The sequence below is a fragment of the Colossoma macropomum genome, unplaced genomic scaffold (assembly GCF_904425465.1).
Source record: "Colossoma macropomum unplaced genomic scaffold, Colossoma_macropomum, whole genome shotgun sequence".
In the NCBI taxonomy this organism is placed as follows: domain Eukaryota; kingdom Metazoa; phylum Chordata; class Actinopteri; order Characiformes; family Serrasalmidae; genus Colossoma; species Colossoma macropomum.
In genome coordinates, this window is record NW_023494809.1 from 25,164,529 (window position 1) to 25,189,537 (window position 25,009).

The 25,009-nt window shown below is 40.5% G+C and overlaps 1 protein-coding gene across 2 annotated transcripts in view; it reads right to left on the reverse strand.

Moving 5' to 3' along the window:
* Nucleotides 1–24,155, reverse strand: part of klhl24b (kelch-like family member 24b) — a 39,075-nt gene extending 14,920 nt beyond the window's left edge. The window contains exons 1-4 of one of the 2 annotated variants that reach the window (XM_036558945.1): nucleotides 23,960–24,155; nucleotides 19,946–20,926; nucleotides 10,691–10,875; nucleotides 6,154–6,272 (exon numbers count right to left, since the gene is read on the reverse strand). In XM_036558945.1, the coding sequence (XP_036414838.1) occupies nucleotides 6,154–6,272; nucleotides 10,691–10,875; nucleotides 19,946–20,865 (1,224 nt within the window). In that variant the 5' untranslated portion in view covers nucleotides 20,866–20,926; nucleotides 23,960–24,155. Of the gene's footprint in view, nucleotides 1–6,153; nucleotides 6,273–10,690; nucleotides 10,876–19,945; nucleotides 20,930–23,959 lie in introns of both variants that reach the window. The other variant, XM_036558944.1, reaches the window with a different exon arrangement.
* Nucleotides 24,156–25,009: the final 854 nt, after the last annotated feature.

Below are 25,009 nucleotides of genomic sequence, written 5' to 3' on the forward strand. Positions count from 1 at the left end.
CAGCCTACAGTTTAGCTCCGCCCATTCATGGTAAAGTTATAAGGAGTGTTTCAGCCTGGACTGCTTTTTGAATCAGGCACAACACAATGCAACCAATCAGAATCCAGTTCATTTGCTTACATGAGTCTTAAAGGGAAAGTAACAATTGTAAGGGGTATAGTAATTTTGCTGCTAAACTGTGGAAATGAATTCCACCTTTTATTAGACAGTCAAGCTCAGTGCACTCTTTGTGTCACGTTTCCCAGCTCTCAAATGGATTCTCACTAGCTTACGGACTTCAATTCCCAAGATGCATCAGCCAGTCACATAACCCAGCCATCCAATCATCAGTCAGTCAGCAGATCCCAGTCATCTGAATTGTAACTGTTTTCACCCGTTTGCTCTTGTATATATACCTGTCTGTCTGTGTCTCTTATTGTGAAACATTGCCTCTGTTTACCAGAGCGTACTGAGCCTTTTGTCTGTAGTTTGTTCTCTGGTTATGACCCTGTTTTACCTCTTTTTTACCAAAGGTTACCGGTTGGTTTGCTTTTTGGTTCAGGCCCTCGACTGTTTACTCGATACTCTTTTTGCCTGTTCCTATGTACCGTGTTTGGCTATTCTTGTTTTTGACCTGGTCTGGTGGTAACCCCACTGTTTCATATTATTCTCCTTTTAATAAACCATATGGTTTATTTTACATTCGTGAAAGTGTGGTTCGTCAACCCATCATTACATTAAGAAACATTTCGTAGCTCATTACCTTAGCAATCGATTAAAACCAGTGTCTCTTAGTATGTATCTTTCTAATATGATCTGTCATTTTCCTATATGATTTTAAAATAGTAGTCAGAATTTCTTGTATTACTGTTAAGATTTACCACCTCTCTGTAAAGCACTTTGAAAGAAAAGTGCTATATAAATAAACATTATTTTTTTTATTGTTACTATTATTATTATTATTATTAGTAGTAGTAGTAGTAGTAGAAAGAGGTTGGAAAATGGCCATGTAAAAATGAGTTATGACTGTTTTGGTAAAACCACACAAACGTTATAAAATGTAATAAAAATGTAGGATATGGGCCCTTCAACAGACTACTTAGCAACTCAATAACTTGGTTTAAAGTGAGTGTGTGGTGGTTTATACATGTAGTTTACACAGTGCTCATGAGTGTCCATACGCTTTCACTACTTGTTAACTACATTAGCAACAAACTTGCTTAACAAAATCAGATTTTTGCTGTAAACTGTGCACAGTAAACCATGTGGTCCTGTAAGCCACGGGTGTATTAGTCTATCACACTGTAAGCGCAACTCAAAACACACCTGAATCAAAGACACTCGGAAGTTCCGCTCCTTCCCCAGCTGCCACATGTACTGCAGCGTGGCGCAGTAAACATGTTGACCCTAACGGATCAGCACTGAAAACCGGTCCGACCGGAGGCCACGCTAGAACATGCTGGAACACAGGCAGGCAACGTGCTGCTCACGCGAGGCTCAAAGCCACGTGTTAATGAAGACTTCTTTGTTCTGTTTCAGGGTTTACAGAGTCTGAAAAGAGTAAAATAAACTCTGTTGCCTTCAATAAATCTCCATATTCATAATCAACCCTTTAAATGGCTCGGAGGTTCAATTTTATCACACATTTCTACAACTTAAGAATAAGTCAGTCAGTTTGCATTGTGTTATATATTATATATTATATTACTGGGATTTTAAGGCTTAACCCCAGAAACTTGAGGCTTATAAGTCAGCAACTGCTATAAAATGCTATGAAAGTTGTGAGAATGAGGAATTGAAGTTGGGGTTTAAGGGGTTACGGCGGCTATGAAGGTTCTGGATTTAGGCCGGGACATGCGCATAAGTGTCCTTTTTTTAATGCAGTAACACAGATCTAGAGTTTCATCATACAGAGCTCAATTACAACACAACGAGGCCTCTAGGCTTCTCTTTCCTGAACAATCTGGTAAGAAATAGGACATAAATTTATATTTGATTTATCTGTGCGCCAGACAAATTGGTGATTTACAGGTGAGTCTAATTATACCTCTGGCTCCAGGGTCAATATATATATATATAAACAGTCACAGTCTCGATAACAAAGCTGAACAAACCACAGAGTGATCTGCTTATCAAGTGATCAGTTCTGAGGTACAGCACAAGTCAAAGGTTTGTCTTCATGTTAATGGTACTTCTATCTACAGGCTTATGCTTATGAATACAAATAATAAATGGATGCCTTTGTATGAATTTATTCCCCAAAACGGTTGCTGTTGGAAAAGCAGCCCAGGCGGTTCCTTATGAAGCCGCACTAAGGCAAAAGACGTCTATGACACCTACATAACAACGTGGCTCATTCAGTTAGAGACCAGGACGGGGAAGAAAACAAGGTGAAGGAGGAAGCTGGCAGCGGAAGAAAAGTCAGAGAAAGAGGCATTTATCAGCAGGTGGCTGGATGTAACCTACAGCACGATGTAATCTGTTATTGCACAAGCAGCTTTTGTTTCCTCATTGGCTCCAGCAAAAACAGAACATATTGCCCTGAGCCTGTTCTGAGAATGTGCCTCTCCCAGAGCAAAACAAAGCAGAAAGCACCCTATCTTTCACAACAGCAAGGGGCCAATTTGACTTTTGGATTTCAATGAGCCATTGTAACACAGGTAACAACCTAATCCATCATACTGAGACCAATTTCAGCACTTCACCACAGAGAAACATGGCCAACATGGCCACCCTATATATTATTAATGTTCATAAATAGTCATACATAGTTAAACTGTCATTTCTACACAGCAGGGGTGTCTGATTTTGTGTGGAAGTGGGGTGGAGGGGTGCGAGGGGGGCAAGGATTTAGGGGTGGGTGTGTGAGTCCCCAGAGAATTTCTGCAGAGCTAACACTAAGTTGATGCTTGCTGTGCAAAGTTAACCTAGACTTTGTTTCATAGGAAAAACTAGCTAGCTAGTCAAGTAATGTTAGAAACCTGCCTTAATTAGCTAATACGGATGTGCATTCTGTCTAATGTTGATATTTGACTGTAAATTTAATCTGTAATAGTTAATAAATCTGGTTACATAAGCCAATAAGACTTTAAGCTTGCTAAGGATGAAATTAGCAGGGCTATAAGTTTACATTCGAAAGGGATAGCACTGGGATTAGGAGACAAAGATCAGTAGCGCACACATTTAGCATCACACAGACAAATATATCTGGAAACATACTTTATCATTCAAAAATTGGGAAGTAGAGAAATAGGGAAATACGGAAAACGGTAGTCTTTAATAATAATAAGCTAACAACAGAGCTAGCTAACCGGTAATAAGCTAACAATAGAGCTAGCTAACCGGTACACCATTGGATGCTAATGAGGACTTATCATCGTCTACATGAAGTAACTTCTCCTCAGTGGATGACAGACCAGAACTATTTGTAAGAGAAATATCTCTTTTATATTTCTGACCTTGCTAACATCAGCTACAGGTTAGCCTAGTTAGCAAGCAAGCTACCTTCAAGCTACCTCTGACTTTGCAATCATGTCGTTACCAGTGCGTCCCTGGCAAAGCGCTCACGTGAAGGAACTTGTGTTTCGTACTAGCAAAGTGTACATACCTACTCACAAATATGAGAAATGCTGTCACATTTTTCCATATTCCTGTAATAGAAAGTGATGAATACCAAAACAGCTATTCTAAATCATTTTCATTAGCATTTCAGTACTGACACCTGACTCAAGTATTCATGCACATCCCTACTGGCTAGTTAGAAGAGGGGAACCCTCGGGGTCTTCTAGGCCTCCAGAGAAGGCCTAATGATTTCAGTTCTATATTACAGTACTATTCTTGTTTCATTGTAAAGTATGTTAATGTGTTTGTCACAAGCTTCAAGTGAAACATGTCATGTCTTTTAGAAGCTTCAAATGTCTGTGTTTAATTTAGACTGTCTTTTTCGAATTTTCCATTCCACCTTAAATGGTGCAGCAGTTACATTCTGGTGGCACCTATTAAGGCGGAGCAGAAAATTTGAATTCAAAGCTAACTTCAGGCTTATCCAAAATGTTTGTGCAAATCACCTTTAGCTTAGCGCTAACAAACTACGAGAATCCTATGGGGACACTAACAGACGTGACATTTATGTCCAGAATTAGAGGGCTGGCTCTAATAGTGACAGTTTGCCAATGCTAGTTAGCATGTCTAGCTGGCTAACTCATTAGATATAATGTTAGAAGACGCTAGGTAGCTATCTTGTTGCCCACTGCAAAAATCTGAAATTATTTATGGCTAAAACAGGCACTGCTGATTATAACTGCTACACTAGATTTAACCCACTTTTATCATTTGTACTGAGTTTCTGAATCTACTCTTCTGTCTTATGCTGTTATAAACAACTAGCTTCAGCAATGCATGGAATCAGATCTTCACTGCTTTTATTCACAAAAAAAGATCTGTTTTTTGGGAGGCTGATAAAATTAACTGAAAATGAAAGCTGAAGGGTGCAGGGGGTCCATCATTCAGACTCTGTACCTGTGCTCCACAGGGTTCTTCTCATAAGAAAACTGACGGTCATCAAGTCACCTATTATGCAGAACAGTTATGGAACACTAGCTATCAAGCTTTTAAGGCCAAGTGACTCACAGGGTGGAGAGAGCTAATGATGTCACTGTTTAGATGGCCAAGTGGAAAATAAGCAAACAAGGAATCTAGAGCAGAGAGAGGGAAACGCAGACCAATACGGTGGGCCAGAAAGAGTGCTGAGTGAGAGATAAACGTATAGAGCAAGACAAACAGACTGAAAGTGAGAGAGTCATGCAGACAGTTGGCGTCAAGGGCAGAAACGTGTCTGCAGGCTGAGTGAGTTTAATTAGCATGTTATGACCCCAGTGCTTGTTGTTCAAGAGGGGAAGTGTCAGTCAAGTCTAAGCAAAGATCTTCAACAACCCACAAGAGAAGACTCTGTGACAGAGGCATTTTAGTCTGGGATACTCTGTCAGGAATGCTTCACATGTAGCATGCTGGCTATTAAAGTATCAGTGTCAGTCAGACGTTTTTATGCCCCTGATTGAATAGACAATGCATAATCTTACATACATATTGATCTAATAGCTTGTTTAAAGAAACATCCCAGCTAAAACGAAAATGTTTCTATAAACATCCATGGACACTTTGCATGATTAAAGGGTTCTTTGCATCATAAAAGGGCTGTTCAGATCAATGGAGAATGTGCTGTAGATGGTTCTATATAGAACCTTTTTGAAAAGGGTTCTTTATAGCACCTAAAAGGGTTCTTGTACTGTTACACGATTGACATGGTGAGAATAGAATAATTTGTTTGGGTGCTATACAGAACCCTTTTTTTAAAAAAGGTTTTACATAGAACCATCTACCGCATATTCTTAAGAACCCCTTCATGATGCAAAGAACTGTTTAATCATGCAAAAGGTCCTATGAGAGCTCATGGTTCTTCATAGAACCATTTCCTTTACTAAAGAACCATTGAGCAACAACAAATATGTTAAGAATATGTTACGATGTCTGACAGTTTCGGTATATATATTTTATTTAAATAAAACCATTTTAGATGCAAGGAAATCTATTGTTGTAGGCTACCGGTGACCACTTCAGATGCGATGGACTAGACAGCGAGAGGTGACTGAGGGACTGCTGCTCGTTTATTTCCATTTAAAACATGACTGAAACATCCCTTACTCAGCCATTCAGCTAAAAGGTATAACATTAGCATGGTTTACACTGTTTGTGTGTCTTGTTATCTGTGCTTTTTTGTGGCTTACTATAACGGTTCTCACAAAAGTCATACCTGAGGAAGAGATTCAACCAGTATACTGGATTAACTGGTATGCTCCCCTCCACTAGCTCTGAGAAAATGCCAGGCTGCATCACAGCAAAGAGAAAATAAGGAAACACTTCTCTAAGTAGGTTTGGATAATTTCATCTGCTCTTCGTTAACCTAGTTGCGAAACTGAATACAAATGATTACAGTATACACAAGGAAGTCGGAGCAGCTGATGTAATATAAGTTGGTGGTGCTGTGCATGCCATACAAGAACATTTGGTTCCATGAAAAACAGTGGACGCTTCTGTGACCAAAGGTTCTGTGTCAATCCATCCATTCAAGCCATGAACCACCGAAGAACGTTTATCTGAGTATATGTGGAGCTGTACCTTGCCCAGCAGCACAGCCATTTTGTGTCTCCAGCGGCCCTTGTTGAGCGAGGCCACACGGATCCAGATGTTCAGTTGAGAGTTGTACATCCACACGTCCCTGCTGTTGATGCGTCCACCTGAAACAACCACACAGTATTTTGTTGTATTATACAGTCATATGCAAAAGCATCAATGGCCCTGGTCAAATGACCAAGCTCACTGATGGCCTACAGAGTGTACAGAGAACATAATTCTGCACATTTTAATGCACAATTACAGTTGATTTGCTGAATTTAACATTAAAAAAATAGAAATGCAAAAGTGCAGAAGTTAAAGCCCATTTTATATTTTATGTTTTTTCCCCCAATATGTTAAACTCAGCAAATAATTAAAAATTTTGCACTACAATTTGCAGAAAAATGTCATATTTTTAAGTGTTTTCTCTGTGGGGGTTGTGCAAACTTATTTTTATTCAGAAAATCAACAAAACATGTAATTTGTATGGAAGTCCAGAGAGGCCATGAGCTGTTGCTATAAGTTTCTGGATTGTTATCTGGAGATAACGAGTTAATTATCTTGTGATCTCAAGATAATCTTGAGATAATAAGATAACTAACTTGTTATTTCAAGACAACAACTTTGTTATCTTGAGATCACAACATAATTAACTCAATATCTCAAGATCTCGAAGTTGTTATCTTGAGATAACAACACAATTATTTTGTTATCTCAAGATAACAATCCAGAAAATTATAACTACCTCATGGCCTCTCTGGACTTTCGTGAATTTGACTGGGGGTGCACAAACTTTTGTATACAATTGTATTAAATTATATTATAAAACATAATAAGCCTGAAACATGAACCTGAAAGCATACACTGTAAGAAAAGCTCTTGTAGAAAGGTACTGTAAGTTTATGGAATAAGTGTTATTTCACTGTATGACATACAAATATATTATTATATCATATATATTTAAAAATAAACATATATGAGAGTATTTTTATTCAAAAATTGAATTTTTGACAAAAACAAATCTGCTATTCTCATATATATAAAGTGACACTTGTACATACTTTTTTCCTTCACCTTAATATAGTTGATGAGCCACAACATGTCGTGAGTTGTGTGTCGAGTTGTTACGTGTTATGTTGTTATGTAATCTTAATGCTGAACCAACACTGAGACTTCTTAACAACTTGGCCGTTTGAGGTGAAGTGTGTGACGGTTTAAGCATGTTGTTCACACAGTGCCAACTGACGGAATACAAGCTTCCATTATTTCTCAGCTACATTAGCCTTGCGGCTCCAGAGTAAAACTAAAGAAACAAATGTCAGACACCAAACATGTCTTGGCTGATCAGCTAAAACTGTAGAAATATGATGAATATCGACTTAAGAGAAAAAGGGAAGTGATGAGGAACATCAATGTTTTCTGATGCAAATTATTTAACAGCTATGCAAAAGTCTCAATCCCAACAAACCAGGTTAACTCGTCAGTCGTCTTGCTGAGTAAGCACCGCACAGAGTCACTGGACTCTCTCTCTCTCGGTCTCTATCTCTGATCTCTGTCTCTATCTCTCTCTATCTCTAAATTCTTACCTCATGTTTTAAGTAAACAACTTAAATGAAAATGAATTTGGATTAAGTCTGTTAAGTATGAAAAGCTTCACTGAGATCAGTTAACGTATGTAAACAGAGCTTCTGAAAACAATGACTGATGAATCAGAAAATAAGCTTAGAAGTAGCCCAGCCTGTATGATAACAAGCAAAGGGGAAGTGCTAGAGAACATGCTTGGGGATATGAGCTCCTCTTACCATATAGGAACACTTTGTAGTTCTACAATTACAGACTGTAGTCCATCTGTTTCTCTGCATACTTTGTTACCCTGTTCTTCAGTGGTCAGGACCCCCATAGGACCACCACAGAGCAGGTATTATATGGGTGGTGGATCATTCTCAGCACTGCAGTAACACTGATGTGGTGGTGTTGCGTTAGTGTGTGCTGCGCTGGTACGAGTGGATCAGACACAGCAGTGCTGCTGGAGTTTTTAAACACCTCAATGTCACTGTTAGGTTGAGAACCAAAAACATCCAGCCAACAGTGTCCTGTGGGCAGCGTCCTGTGACCACTGATGAAGGACTAGAGGATGACCAACACAAACTGTGCAGCAGCAGATGAGCTATCGTCTCTGACCTCACATCTACAAGGTGGACTGACAAAGTAGAAGTGTCTAACAGAGTGGACAGTGACTTTAAAAACTCCAGCAGCACTGCTGTGTCTGATCCACTCGTACCAGCACAACACACACTAACACACCACCACCACGTCAGTGTTACTGCAGTGCTGACAGTGATCCACCTCCCAGATAATACCTGCTCTGTGGTGGTCCTCTGGGGGTCCTGACCATTGAAGAACAGGATAAAAGGGCTATTTGCAATAATATATACACATATATATTATTAATTATATATATGTTTTTTCCTTCTCCTGTAAAGTTGCCAAAGTTTTGTTCAGACGATACAGCAGCGTTCAGCAGCGATATATATATATATATATATATATATATATATATATATATATGTATGTACACACACACACACACATGTATTTGTCCCTTACATATTATATGTGTGCATACTTATATGTCATTTTCTACATCTAACCCTAACCTTAACTTCAGTAACCAAAAAGCCAGGACCAGCAAAATATTGTAGGTTACACAGTTTTTCTGAGTTTCCATTTTTGCTCTGAAAATGTATGAAAACAGAAACGTACAGCAGATGATCATTTGTTTTATATTCTGAGTTGAGGCACATGAACACAGACTGAGAGGGCAGTAAGGGGAGGAGGCAGATGGACTGGGGAATTGTGGAATGTAGGGAATAAAATGCGGTGTGTGTGTGTGTGTGTGTGTTGTGTGTGTGTGTGTGTGTGTGTGTTTGTGTGTGTGTGTGTGTGTGTGTGTGTGGGTGAGCACAGTGTGACAGTGTGTTTACATATAATAGTCAGCTGTGGTAGTGTGATGAGTGAGAAAGCAGCTGACAGGGAACCGCAGTGAGGTTCATTTAGCAAAGCACAAAATCCTACAACCCAATCCAAGTTCAGCTTGGATGTTTTGCTGTGTTCTGCTGTCACTGCAGGCCTTTAGTGTTGACGGTAACATGTAGTAGAACATGGAAGCACTTACTGCTGTACTGACTTAGAGAACTAGACCTGGCCTCAGTCCAACTCCCCTAACATACACCACAGCAGAGTGTGTGGGGGGGTATGTGAGAGAGAGAGAGAGAGAGAGAGAGAGAGAGAGAGAGAGAGAATGGGGGGGTTGGACAATGTGGGGGCTGAGAGATAAAGAGTAAAAGGAGTAGAGGAGAAAAGAGAGTGAGAAAAAGAGAGTGGAAGGGAGGGAGAGAGAGAGAGAGAAAGAGTGAGAGTAGAGAGGAAAAGAGAGAGAGAGAGAGAGAGAGAGAGAGAGAGAGAGAGAGAGAGAGAATGGGGGGTTGGACAATGTGGGGGCTGAGAGAGAAAGAGTAAAAGGAGTAGAGGAGAAAGAGTGAGAAAAAGAGAGTGGAAGGGAGGGAGAGAGAGAGAGAGAGAAAGAGTGAGAGTAGAGAGGAAAAAAGAGAGAGAGGGAAAGAGAGAGAGAGAAAATGAGGGGGGGTTGGACAAAGTGGGGGCTGAGAGAGAAAGAGTAAAAGGAAGAAAAGGAAAAAAGAAAGAGGAGGGAGGGAAAAGAGAAAGACAGTGAGAGAAAGAAAAAAATAGAGGTGAAGAGAGAAGGAGGAAAAGAGAAAGAAGAGATAGTGTAGGGAGGGAGAGAGAGAGAGAAAAAGAGTGAGAATAGAGGAGAAAAGAGAGGGAGAGAGAGAAAAAGAGAGAGTAGAGGAGAAAAGAGAGGGAGAGAGAGAAAAAGAGTGAGAGTAGAGAGGAAAAGAGAGAGTGAGAGATAGAGAAAAAAAGAGAGCGGAAAGGAGGGAGACAGAGAAAAAGAGTGAGAGTAGCAGTGAAAAGAGAGAAGAGAGAGAGAGAGAGAGAGAGAGAGAGAGAGAGAGAGAGAGAGAGAGAGAGAGAGAGAGAGAGAGTGCACTGTTTTCCTCAGGGGCCACGTGAGAGCTTGGCACATTGCGAATGTAAACAGATTTCTCTGAGGCTCCTCCCACGTGCCCTCTCAACGCCTCTCATTCGCTCCCTCCTTCTCTCTCATCCCACCTCTGTCGTAAACCTTTCCTCTAGACTAGCTCGCCTGTTCAAAGAGCTGTTAGCACGGCGCTCTGCTACATCTGAGCAGCCCCTACAGTTCAAACCTCCAGAGGGAGACGAGCAGAGAAAACGTGGCATAGAAATCCAGAACAGCAACAAGATCAGACAACACGGCAGGAAAAACTATCAGCTCTGTGAGGAGATAAATCAGAGCAAGTGTGACTGTCTGATTGTCTGACTGACAGATGTGGGCTGGAAAAACTGGCAGCTAGACAAACGCTAGAGGAAAAGAAGACATAAATAATGAAAAAAAAATTAAAGTTCTCCAGTGAAAAACCTGCCTTACAGTCCTCACCTGACACGAGTATGTCGTTGCGGAGGGCACACACTGCGTACTCGGACTTGGTGAACTCGGGAAGTTTGGCCAGTGATTTCCACTCTCCGGTCACGGGGTCATAGCACTCGGTGTAAGGCAGGTTGAAGCCTCCCACTCTCTCACAGCCACCCACCACCACGATGACCTCTGAGAAACCCGTGGACCTGCAGGACGACAACAAACCCCACAGTTCAAGATTTGTTCATTATCCCTTTCATACCTTCATGATGCATTCTGGGACATCATATTTATCCATTTTAAATCTGCCCCAGAGTAGCTGGTGCACAGAGTATTTAATTACAGTATAATGTATCAGTATGCGGAATATATGGAGCTTTCTGTGTGACATGTTTTCTATCACCATATAAAAGAAGCTCCATGCTGTCTTTACTGTTGGATGCACTGTAACAGCTTCTGAGTGAGCCTTTAAACACATTCAGAACATTTAACATCACTATGGAAATGCTTAATGTTGATTTGTTTAATCCGACAATAACAATAAAAGGACACCGAAGCGTGATGTATATTCCTAGTCATGTGTTGGTTTGCTCAAAAAAGATTTTTTCACATTTAGATTGTTTTGTTTACATGTCAAAACAAGAGCACTGAGAAATCACTCTATTAAAGGAGAAGATTAAAAAAGCAGAAATGGACCCTTTTTTTGCCTCAGCGTTTAAAAGATCAACATAATGCAACATTTGCATTATGTGAGTGATACTTTCCAGGGCTGTTTGTTGCTATAAGTGGTACAAGCAGCCATTTAGGACCCCCCAGCCATAAGAGCCCCCATGAATATGTGTGTTTTTAATATTGTTTATGCCAATCATGAAGCATAAAAGTAACGGCTTTTGCTTCCATGACAAATGCAATTCATTTTATATGCATTTATTTGTTTTATTTATGTACACAATTTATTTCATCTGCATTTATTTGTTGTATTTTATTTTTTTTTTTAGTTTTTTAGTTGTTGAAAAGATTATTTCTCCTCTAGTTAATTATTGTTTTGCACAATTATTGCAATTACCAGTTTTTTATTCCCTAAACAAAATTAATAGAGTGTTCGTTCTTTCATTATGGTTGAGGTGGGCGTCAGGCCCCTAAGCATGATGTCACTTAGGACCCCCAGGAGTTCAGAAATGGACCTGATACCTTCTATAAACTTTATAATATTCATAGCCCACACTTTATTACATTCCTAGCAGTTATCACTGTAGCCTATGTTTCTATAAAGATAATCTGATGCCAGAATCCTATGATAGTTTGCCAGTTGCTTGGACAGAGTGCCCTGATTGGTTAAATTGAATAATATAAAATCAAGCTATGAAAAATCAGCTATAAAGAAGCAAAGGCCAAGTTCCTTTTTACAGTATTAATCAAATGTTATACACGCAGTCTCAGTAGGCCCAAACCAGCAGCTCTACTTTTGTGCAATTCTACTTATAATGAGTAACATAATACATTTATGACTACATGATCATTAATATTCAGTAAAGAAAATAAAAACATAACCCTTTAACAAGGTGACTCAAAGTTGCTGACATACAAACGCACTGAAATCCAAGCTACAATGACCTCTGCCCATTGTAACTCATTACCAGAACCTGTTTGTTTGGCCTGTTTTCTTCCCCGGCGACTGTGTGTGCAGAGGACAGTGGAGAAACACAGCTCTACGCTAAGAATAGCAGCAAAAAACACGTAAGATTACAGCTGAGAGCAAGAGGTGAACTCGACTCAGAGAGCGAACACGAGCGCTTTGCCAGCAAAACATTTTGTCCAAACTGCCTCCTCCCCTTTCCCTTAAAAACAGCTGTCTAGAAAAGTACTGCTCTCTCTCTCTCTCTCTCACTCTCTCTCTCTCAATGCTCAAAGGAGGAGGGAGAGCAGCTGCTAAAAGGCTAAAGTTAGAGCTGAACTCCAGCTCCCCTCAGAAAGGAAGGACATTAGAGCTGTGGGCCGCCGGTCTGAGTTAATGCCACTTCAGCATAAACACACTGCTGACTGCGTAGCCTTTTCAGGAAAAACTGGAGGTTTAAAAGACACACTAGGGCTGGGCAATATGACAATATTATCATGATATAATATTGAATGACAATGTTATCATGATAAATTATGTCACAATACAATACAATATTTCTGAGCATATTGTGGACAATGTCAGTACTTGTACAACACTGACCAACTGCATGAGAGCAAAATTTGTCCCCTTTAACTAGATTTAGTGCAACACTGTATGCCAAATATTGAATAATAAACATTGCATTCACAGTTTTTAATGATGTAGCACTACTGGTTCTTTTTGCTCTGTTCCAACTGATCAGACATCTGAAAAAATAAATATCGTGAGATATCATGTATCATTAAAAAAGTATTGCGATATAATATTTTTGCCATATCGCTCACCTCTAAGACATACTTTGGCAAATAACTCACATTTACACAATTTTCCCTTTATTCTAGATGTAGTCAATCAGCCAAAACATGTTTGGTGTCCAAAGGTTGCTTCATTTTGCACTGGAGCTACAAGGCTAATGTAGCTAACAAGTAAGCGTATAACCCACCAATTAGCATAATTACTACTTACTTAATACATCTAAACTGTACACTGTAGGACATACTGTTATCTATAGAAATGAACAAAAGATAGCATAAAATAACATTAGCATCCTGAAATCCTGAATTCTGCCCATACTTTTGTCCATTTTTATACCTTTTCTTGCAATTCCAGATTATGTCTGTGACACTGTATTTAAAAAACACTGGAATACTTCACTTAATATAATTCATATATTTCACTACTTGCAATTTTGCACATTTTATTTCCTTAACAATATTTAACTACGAAGCCCTGCTGGTGACATCCCATATACATAAAAATAATGTGTGGTCACGCCTTATTAAAGGGAAATGAGATCCTAATGCATGGCCATGAGTAAGGTGTGGGAACGGGATCATGCCTTACTAAGTTGTGGCCACACATTAGGATCTTGTTCCCATGCCTTACCAAGTCATGGTCATGACTTAATTATCTTCATTACCGTGCACTGCCTGAGTTCTACTTTGTATTTACTGTAAGTCTTTTGTTGGTAAGTCTGTGTTGGTCCTGGAGGAACGTGTCTCATTTCACTGTGTACTTCTATACAACTGAAATGACAATGAAGCCTCTTGAACTTGAACTTCCATATAAATACATTGTCCGAAACCACACAAGCAAGTCTACTTAACAAGTCACCGTGGTTTGCATGATGCTAATTGGTATACACCAGCTTCTATTACCTGTTAGCCAACACTGACCAGTGTAGTGGTGTGTATGCAGGTATACAGCATATACCCACCTCTGAGGAGACTGAGTTACAGTATAGCCACCTAAAATAGCGAGCAATGGTTATTTGCATGGTGAAATTGTTCTTCAGATTGATGGAGAATGAGTTGTATGTGTTGTATGTCTTTGAAAATGGTTCTGTATTGCACCAAAAAGGGTTCTTCTATTGCTACAAGCCTGACATCATAACAATAGCAGAACCCTTTTTGGTGCTATGGAACCATTTTCAAAAAGGCTCAACATGGAACCATATACAACAGCAGAAGTGTAGGAGTGAAGCGAACATGTCTAAGCATGTTAACCCTATTTTAGAAAGTGCAAATTTAGACTATAATAGCACCAGTTGCTCCATTCCAGTCCTGCAAAGTAGTTCTCTTATGCTTTAATTCATTTAATGAATATTAAACATTCACACTTCATACATTAATGCAGGTAAAATATGTTCTTTTCATAGTTATATAGGCTGCAGTGTATTTAACAGACTTTTTTTGCTACACAAGACTTTTAGACCAGCTTTAGATCCTTTAATTATAGAGTATATTGAGTTAGGGATCTTACAAAGCACAGTATACTCACCTGTGCAGACACCACTACACCCCTGGCTGCAATAGCTTTGTAGTACCAGCACAAAACTAAAGAACTTCAGACGTTAAATACACTATATGGACAAAAGTATTGGGACACCCCTCCTAATTATTGAGGTTAGGCGTGTCAGCCACACCCATTGTTAACAGGTGGATTAAATTAATCACATAGCCAAGCAGTCTCGATAGACAAACACTGGGTCGCACTGATGAGCTCAGTGACTTTAAACATGGCACTGTCACAGGATGGCACCTTTGCCACAAGTCAGTTTGTGAAGTTTCTGTCCTGCTAGATCTGCCACTGTCAACTGTAAGTGCTATTACTGTTAAAGGGAAGTACCTACGAGCAACTACAGCATAGCCATGAAGCAGTATACCATGCAAACTCACAGAGTGGGGCCGCCGAGTGCTGAAGAGCACAGATCCTCTGTTGAATCACTTGCTAAAGAGTTCCAAATTGGCTCTGGAAGCAACATCAGCAAAATAACTGCACGTTAGGAGCTTCACGAAATCGGTTTCCATGGCTGAGCAGCTACACACAAGCCTAAGATCGAAATGCACAATCCCAAGCATCGGGGAAGTGGTGTGGAGCACGCCGCCACTGGACTCTGGAGCAGTGGAAACGTATTCTGTGGAGTGAAGAATCACACTTCTTTATCAGGGCAGTCTGATGGACGAGTCTGAGTTTGGTGAATGCCAGGAGAACTTTATCTACTTGACCGTTTGGTGGAGGAGGGATAATGATTTTTCAGACCTAGGACCTTAGGTCCAGTGAAGGGAAATCTTAATGCTTCAGCAGACCAAGACATTTTGGACAATTCTATGCTTTCAATTTTGTGGGAACAGCTTGGGGAAGAGCCTGTTCTGTTCCAGCATGACTGAGCCCCAGTGCACAAAGCAAGGTCCATAAAGTCATGGCTGGGTGAGTTTGGTGTGGAAGAACTAGACTGGTCCTCACAGAGCCCATGACCTCATCCCCATCAAACACCTTTGGGATGAACTAGAATGAAGACTGTGAGCCAGACCTCCTCGTCCAACATCATTGTCTGACCTCACAAGTGCTCTTCTGGATGAGGACAAAAATTCCCACAGACACTCCAAAATCTTGTAGAAAGCTTCCCAGAAGAGTGGAAGCTGTTATAGTAGCAAAGGGGGACCTGCTCCATATTAGTGCCTATGGGTTTAGAATGGTAGTCATAAAAGCTCCTGTAGGTGTCCCAATACTTTTGTCCATATAGTGTATGCCCTGGCTACATTTGAGTAAACTATTCCTTTGACATCCAAAGTAAGTGCTGAGCTCCATTGGTGTTTTCACACTTTGGCACAAAGTCAACTGCATACTCTACGAATGGTTCAGTTAAGATCGTTAAGCAAAACATTTTTCGTGTTATTGTGACCTGAAAGGCTCTAAGTAAAGAGAGAGTCATCTCTGCCCGGAGACAGAGGGAGTGGAGGTTTGCCTGTTGCAGACTAACACCCTACTGAACAAAACCTTAACCCTTTCAGCTTCTTTAACGCTTTCTTCCTCTAGCACACCCGCACACGCAGACAAACACTTTTCTTTCGTCATCAAGTTTGCAGCACAATGTTGTAACTCTTAAACTCCACTGACACTATCTTGGCAATCAGTGAGTTCTGAGTTCTTCCCCTAACCCCATTTCACAGAACCAGACAATGCGCCGGGGGGGTTAAACTGATAAACCCGAAAACCACGGCGGCTCTTTCAGCGAATCACGTTCAGACAGATTCCAAAGTCCTTCGGTTCAGCAGGGAGGAAAACACACTGCCGGCCTTTTTTTCCCCTTCTCTTCTCCCCGTCTGAGCACAAAAACAAAGAGCACATGGGTTCAGGTCAACAGGAGCATGTTTCGAAACGCAAGTGTTTACGCGATAAGGAGACTGCGGAGTAGGAATGTGTACAGACAAGCCTTCATCATACTCCATCCATCAGTGCATGTTCAGAGAGAGTCTCAGGACAGGATGGCTGGATCAGCAGCAGGTTCTTCCTTGCCTGTGCAGGTGTTGCTCTATATAGCTGTATATATGTCAGTTATGTATAGTGTTATTTTGCCTATTGTTCATACACATGTATAACATTATCTTGAAAGCTTTTATAATCTCATTAATAACTACCTCAAATTATGTATGTAAATATTTAGTTGCATTTACAGGGTGATTCAAAAAGATTCATCCGATTTCAATATTATTTATCTCACTTGTAAATCATTACAGAACAATGCAGTACATTGTAAATGGTTTAAGTGAGCATAAAGTTTATTATGTAATTATACAAGTGCTCAATATGAACCTCCTCCAGCTGTACGGACATCAACGCCATAGTCAAATTCATCCCGTACTGGATTGAGCATGTCAGGTGTCGCTGCACTCACGGCTCTTTCAGTGCGATTTCGGAGATCATCCAGTGTTGTGGAACCAACGACGAACACTCTGAGCTGTTGAAGACTCATTGCCGAGGGGTCGGCATCTCCTCGCAGACTGAAGGGAGAAATCTTGCGGTGACAGTCAGAAACTCTATGATCCCCTCTTACAATTGGTATGTGATTGGCTCCTAGACCCCTCACGGTTGTAAAAATATAGCGCTTTGAAATTGGAGGAATCTTTTTGAATCACCCTGTATTTGTAAACCCAGGCTTTTATAAACATATGATTATTATTCAGTTAGTAATCTCACAATTTATTCAGTAACTGCTATAAATTGAGGAACTGAAATTTGGACTCACATATAGGTCATTATAGGGTTTAAGAGATTATAAACATTTGTAAAATCTCCCTACGTAGATAAATGGATTTAAACTTTAAATTTGCTTTACAGTTACCGTGCATTTACAGTGGCAAAAAAACTGTGTAAATTTTAAAATAAAACTGTTCAAATTGTTTAGAATTCAGTTTATTAGCATCTAATATATTCTATATATAAGCATAAAATTTACAGAATTCTACAAACTTTATTAAACTTTTTTTTCTGCAATTATCTTTGGGATTCATAATGCTTCACTCTATCTATCTATCTATCTATCTATCTAGCTAGCAAACTCAATAGATAGGAATTTTTATGTAGACACTTAATAAATGTTTCTATCCATTGAGCTGGCCAGCTAACTAGATAGATAGATAGATAGATAGATAGATAGACAGATAGCCACTAGCGCACCCCCCCACCCCCCCGCCCCACCACTCCCTGACTCCTATCACTTCACCTACATTACTTCATGTCACTACATGTGCATCTTCAAACCTGCTTCTATGAGCTTTCAAGAAGATCCCCTCCGGAAAAGTCTGCTAAAGCTCTGTTTTTACGTCCCTCAAATCACGGCCTTATCAAAGCGATTTCTAAGCTACCAACAACAAACAACAACAACAGCAAGCAACAATAACAGACAAACCGTCCTGGGTTTGCTTTCATGCAGCAGGGGAGAGCCGTTAAGCTGATAAAGACTATAAAAACAGAGCAGCTCTTTGATACCGTGCCGTGTGAGTGGCCAAATACAATGGCTCGAACACACGGCCTTTCCCACCATCTCAGCCAGCAGGCAGAGGCCAGCAAAGAAACAAAAGCCAAAAGCACCAGCAGGATCAGGTCAAGCTGATAAGCCATAGAGCGAGATAAAGAAAGTGAGTGTGAAAGGCTATTTCTGTTCTCCGTTATCTCGTAACTGTCAGATAGACATTAGCTGGTTTTTAAAGAGCGTGCTGAACCGCTGCTGCATGTCATCGTCGTGTTCCTCAGTTTTATTAGCCCCTATCCTCTCATCTGAACTCTGTAAGTGCATGCTGTTGAAAACAGTCTCTCACTAAAGTGGCACAAATCCATTGTGATACAGATCAGATTTCTTCAGATCTTTCCACAGCAAATTTGATCCCCTTTGTTATGTAGCCCTAGACTGGATATGTCTATTGCATATAAGGTTATACATCTAGAAGTTACACTAGGTAGCTAGCAGGTATAACTGCAGATGCACAGTCAATCTATAATATACTAAAATAACTTGAGTCATGCTAACTTTATTTCAGGCTGTATTCCTTTGTAATTAAGAGTAAGTTAATAGTATTTGATAGGGCTGAAACAATTATTTGATATTATCAATAATGTCAACAATACGTCCAATATAAAGTGAGTTAACGACTTCACCCGGAGAAGGCAGTGGGTCACTTTATAGTGCTGTGAGCAGATAGCAAAAGAAAAAGAACAATAATAGCTGAATGTTAAAAAAGAGTAAAGCCTGGGACAATTTTGTTAAAATGAAGGATAAAGTAGTCAGTATTTGCAAGTGTGACTTTCCAAGGAAGCACAACACCGCCTTCGCCCACCAGAACAGAAAACATGCTAGTGTTGATTCTGAAGTAGCAGAACACTGAGTAAATGGTAGCTTTCCCTGGCCACTTCCTATTTCCCTTGTTATATCAAAAACAAACTGCAAAACACAGGAGGGCGCACACGAGCGAGTCCTCAATGAATGAGGGTGAATGGAGCTAAACGGCTAAAAACAAAAAATTAAAAATACTTTCTAATCACTTCTACAGAACTTTCCTTTCATTTTAGAAAGTAGAAGGATGTATTTCACTAAAAAAGCAAAGAAAACTCACCTGTATGTTTGTTTTTTTCTACAGCAAACGGGTTTTGGGCTGCTGGACATTAGCAGCTATTGAGTGCTGATTGGTTGGCAAGCGGAGCAGCTCATTGGCTGTTCATGCTCACTGACATCATGAACGTACATGATGCGCTGTTTTAAACTCGTACAACTCGAGTTTAAAAGCTCTTAAAAATATAACAGCAGTGTTAAAATGTTCAGGATATGAATGTATTCTTTTATCTTAAAAATGTTTAAGCATTTAAAAACTATGATTTTACTCAAATGCTCCATATAAACCCATTCATTTTGGACTCACGCGGGAGCGCCCTCTAGTGTTTGAGAAATTCAGAAGACATTACAGAGTGGTAATACTCCTCGCTACAAGTTCTCTGGCTTTCCCTCCATGTTGGTGTTCTGACAAACCAAATTACTCAGTGAGGACCTGCAGATCACTGTAACATACCTTTACAAAGCTCATCATGTTAAATTACCAACATTAGTCTCTGGAAAAACTATTGAATATTCAGTGGCTCATCCTATCACAGTGTCACATACATTAGCTAACTACTACATACAACTAGTTACTTAGCTTAAGATACAACAAATTTTGTAAACATTTTCCCTAACCCTAACCCCAACCACTAGGGGGTGCTAAACTACATTCTTCAACATGCCCTCTAGCTACTGTTCTGGAACTAATGCTAGTTGCTTAGGTCTGAAGACAGATGATGTTGCCTACCTGCGTGGTCGAGTCCTGGGCGACATCATCTCATTTCCCAGTACATGGTAACGTCGGGCTTCATGCAACAGCTGGTAGCACTCTGGTGCGTTCTGGATCAGTTGGTCCCCCTCCACCGTCTGCACGAAGTAGTTGGGGTGCAGCAGGGGCAGGCGCACGTGGTTTAGTAGCTCACGCAGCATTCCGCGCCGGTGCTCCACGTCGTGGTAGACCCAGCGCATCACCGCCTCAAACACCATCTCCTCCTTGCCGATCACCAGCTCGTCACTGGCGATGTACTCCTCCAGCTCGTCGCGCCGGAGGTCCAGGAACTCCTCATGCTGTGCCACGTCACCGAAGCTCTGCAGGGCATAGGTGCGACAGCGGCTGGCCAGCTGCTTGAGCGAGTGGGCATCAGCGAAGCGCTGGATGCCCAGGCAGTTGCACGGGTCCAGCTGGTCCTCTAAGAACTTGGCACAAGCATCGCGCAGAGCACCAATCTGGAAGAGGCTGGATGTCTCGAAGAGGAACTGTACGTTGTCAGTGGTGATGCGTGCACGGCCAGTGTAGACGTACTGCAGGAAGGTGTCCATGGCCTCGGCACGGATGCCATTGATCTCCACCAGCATCTCGCGGCTTTCGCGGTGGTCGTTACAGAACATGGCACGGAAGTAGCTGCTGCAAGCTGAGAGCACAGCACGGTGGCACGGGAACTCACGGCCCTCCACGCTGATCACCACGTCGGTGAAGAGGCGGCCATCACGGAACTCGTCAAACATCTGCAGAACGCTCTCGGCGTGGCAGGGGCCGGAGGAGAAGTCGAAGACATCGTGGCCGCTCAGTGTCTTGGAGTCCATCTCCAGGACTTTGCGCTTGACCGCAGGAGACTCGCGTGTCCCAGAGTCCTCCCGGTTCAGCCGTCTTCCCAGGATCAGTACCATGGCTGTCAGGGTCGATCAGGCCCAAGGCCTACTCAGAGGAGAACAGAAAGGGATGCTGACTCTGCTGAAAGATGGGAAGACAAAGGACAATCGGGTCATTCAGTTAGAAGGTTCTAAATGCAGAGCCGCAGTACCGCACTCTCGGACTCGCACTCTCAGCTCTGGATATGATGTTACACCTTAGTACTGAAAGAAACAAAAAACGTTACTACAACAAGTAGTTTCTCTGTTAAAAATGTGTTTTTTCTCATCTAATAAGAGTAAAAGTTCAATCCACCGTTTACTTTCACACTCATGAGAGCTGAAAGTGCAGGTGCAGTTCCTAATCAGAGGCACAGGTAGCTGAAAATGCGGGTCTGAAAGTGTGGGGGCTAAGGTTTTGGTGCTGTGGCTCTGCAGGTGGATACTCCTGCATTCAGTAATGAACTGGAAAGGTTATGAGGCTAGGGCTAGATTTATAGTCCAATTTCAGTCCAATTTTGATTTTTAAAGCTGTTCTCTTTGATTACTTTTTCAGTGCCCTCTCATTCATCAGATTAATGCGCTTAGGGAATGAATCTGCAGCTCAACAGACGTTACAAAATGTTCTACACATTGCATGCAGTTACATACTTCCACCAGAGAGGTCTCCAAATCCCCAAGTTATAAATAGTGTAGCTTTAAGGAAAATGTTTGAGGGAATCATGTATCAAATTTCACCATGATTCGATTCAATTTGATGGTCTTGGTATAATTCAGAATTATTTTTTTAAAATACACTGAATACACAAATGATGTAAAAAGTTATAATAAATTCTAACATCCACCTTCAGGCTGACTCACATCTAGCTATTGGTTCATGGTTTCATGATACACATCTAGCCACTGGCTCTGGTTACTATAACCTCTGGAATAAAAAATATAATATCAGCATTTCTTTATTTTGCGAGCTATATTACTATTAATGTATGGCGAAAGAGGTTTCAGAGTGTTAATATTGCTAAAATACTGAGCCTATTGTTTGAAGATATCAACAACAGTGCTCATTATCCCATTATTGCCCACAGACAAAAAGAAGAAAACGAATCCTCTCATTGTCTAAAACTTCATCACACAATAAGAGAAGATATTACGCCTACAGCATACTGATAGATCCTGTTCTTACATAATTATACCAAACATGGAAACCATTATGATACTATTTTCATTGTTTTTTGTCTAATTCACTTCCTGTAGCCTTAAAATTACCATGTACAAATAGGCCATTACACATTACCCTAAAATAGCTGAGGCAAAACTCAATATTGAGCTTTAATAAGTATAAAAATGTTAATCCATCACACTTCTTGTCTTTTACTACTCAAGCTAAATCACAGTGAAGAGAATTGCTGTTATATAACAGAGACATGTTGTGGAAAACCTGGCAACCCTTTGTTTAAAGCACTAAGCACAGGCACCAGGTGGCTTTACCTGAACAGTAAACTACCTGACAACCAGTTTTACCTGCTGCCCCCTTGCGTTCACTTATATTCAACAAGAGGCAAGAACAAAGAACTTCTGAGGAAAAGCCACAACCAAGAAGAACCGGCAATACAGACGAGAACATTACACTCAGGCAGAAACAGCATTACATCAGACTGACTGTACTTTTGTGACTAATGTGGGCCTCGTCTAGCTCTACTAGCTTTACTGAGTTACATTTCTGCTCATCAGCTGTGTGGATAGGCTTGTTTTCTTTACTGACAGATCTGAAACTGTAACCACTGAGAGGCTTCGCATTACAACCCTGCTCCTGGAACTGAGACAGTTTGGCCGTGAGGGATGTGAAATAAAGTCACAATTAAGCCTACACACTCCGGACATCGTTTGGAGGAAAGTGGGCTAGAGAAGTGCACACAAAATAACCCTCACAAAACTAGGCCACAAATCCTGGAGAGGGACAAAAACTTATTCTAACATCCATCAACATTTATACCTTCATAAAACAAACCTTCAAACTTAAATTCTGTATATTAAATAAGATTTAGAGAACAGGCCTGTGTGTGGCCTACGCAGACATTTTCTCCCTCATGAAGATGTAAACAGTAAGTCTCCAGAGGGTAAGAAGCCGATCACATGGTTCCATTTCACAAGTAAGTGGAGCTTTTGTGCAGCTCACAAAGAGCGCACTAATTCTGTTCTACTGAAGTGGATTAATTATAGGCTGAGCAGTTTTAACTATTATGTTCGGTGCTTGTTTTTTATTTGTTGTTGGTAACGTATAATGAATAGAGTACCCAGCAGAACAGAATCAGGCAAAAAGAACAGAACATAGAATAGGTTAACGTGTTAGTGTGGCCCTAAGGAGCAGAGTGGAAATTAGGAATAGAATTAACAGGACGGAATAGAGCATAACAGAGCGTAATAGAATAGAATAGAATAGAATAGAATAGAATAGAAAAACGTTAGTGAACCTCTAAAAATTAGAGTGAAAAAAATAAGAATAGAATAAAGTAGAACATGGTAGAATTTGACAAAATAGAATAGAATAGAATAGAATAGAATAGAAAAGAAAAACATGTTAGTTAACCTCTAAGAAGTAGAGGCAAAAATCTTGAAATCGAATACAGCAGAACACGGTGCAATTTGATAGAATAGAATAGAATAGAATAAAAAAAACATATTAGTGTACCTCTAAGAAGTAGAGTGAAAAATGAGGAATAGAATAAAGTAGAACATGGTAGAAAAGGATAGAATAGAATAGAATAGAATAGAATAGAATAGAACAGAATAGAATAGAATTGAACAACATTAGTGAACCTCTAAGAAGTAGAGTGAAAAATGAGGAATAGAATAAAGTAGAACATGGTAGAAAAGGATAGAATAGAATAGAATAGAATAGAATAGAATAGAACAGAATAGAATAGAATTGAACAACATTAGTGAACCTCTAAGAAGTAGAGTGAAAAATGAGGAATAGAATAGAATAGAATAGAATAGAATAGAATAGAATAGAATAGAATAGAACTAGTTCCACTTTGGTAAACTTCATATTAATCTCCCTGTACGAAGCAGACAAAAACAAACTCAAAAAGCTGGTCAACCACATCTAATAGAGACCGTGAGAGCAACTTACCTTTAAAAAGAACGTGAACGTTGTTGTCCTCGATGTTAAAAAGTCTCAAATGTGGCGTCTTTTCCTTCCCTTGGTCGCTAAACCCCTTTCCAAATCTGTCCAGCTCTAACCGCGGTCAGCCATCGGCTCTCATGTCCGTTCCAGAGATCCAGAGAAACTGCAGAGCCGCTGTGTGCGGCGTACATATCCCCCCAATTACATCCCCTCAGCACTCGAGGGCCAATCAGCTGGCAGCAGAGGCTTTCTGGGAGTTGTATTTCTGTGAGGACCGTTTCACAGGCAGTCAACGCGCTTTGAACTACACTTCCCAGTGTACCTCGGGGTGCCACATGGCAGGCAATTGTTTACAAACATTTCAACGGCTGAAGAGACTGAGAAAGTTAGAATATTAATAAAAGTCAATGTATATTTGTGTCGTTAGCGCTACTAAAAGTATTATTAATATCTTGAGAGGTGTAAAGTCGAGTTATTTCGAAATTTATTTCGAAATTAATTAATCTAACTTCTCTAACACGGTCGTGCTGATTTATTCAGGGAGTTGGCGAATGGGACTTTTTTATGGCAGGTGTATTTTATCCACTCCATCCAGTGGTTATGAGTTGAGTTACGAGAGTGAAAACCTTTTTGTTCGTGATCCGCAAGTGTGACCCACTATTGCCCAACAAAAACATTCCCTAAAGCCTCGTCTCGTTGTTCTCCCGGGACAGGTGTTCCGTTTACAACATGACAATCACGCTCAGTCTGAGCCTTATTTCACTGAAAAGTCCTCCAAATCCAATTCCAGGAAACAGGAAGAAAAACAAGGCTCTTTTTCTTTTGTGTCAGCTTAAGGCTCGAGGGCACACTTCTTCTACGAAGTTCAGCAACAACTTCAAGGAAAAGAAAGAAAAAAAAAAGGGAGAAAGTAATGCAGCCGAGCTGGAGACACGCTGCGACAGACTGCCTGCAGAACCTGAACTTCTGAGATGTTTTATTTTGGTGGGTAACGGTGTTATTTGGTGAAACATCTCCTCTCACAGCTCATCTGTCGTGGTAAACAAAAAAAATTAA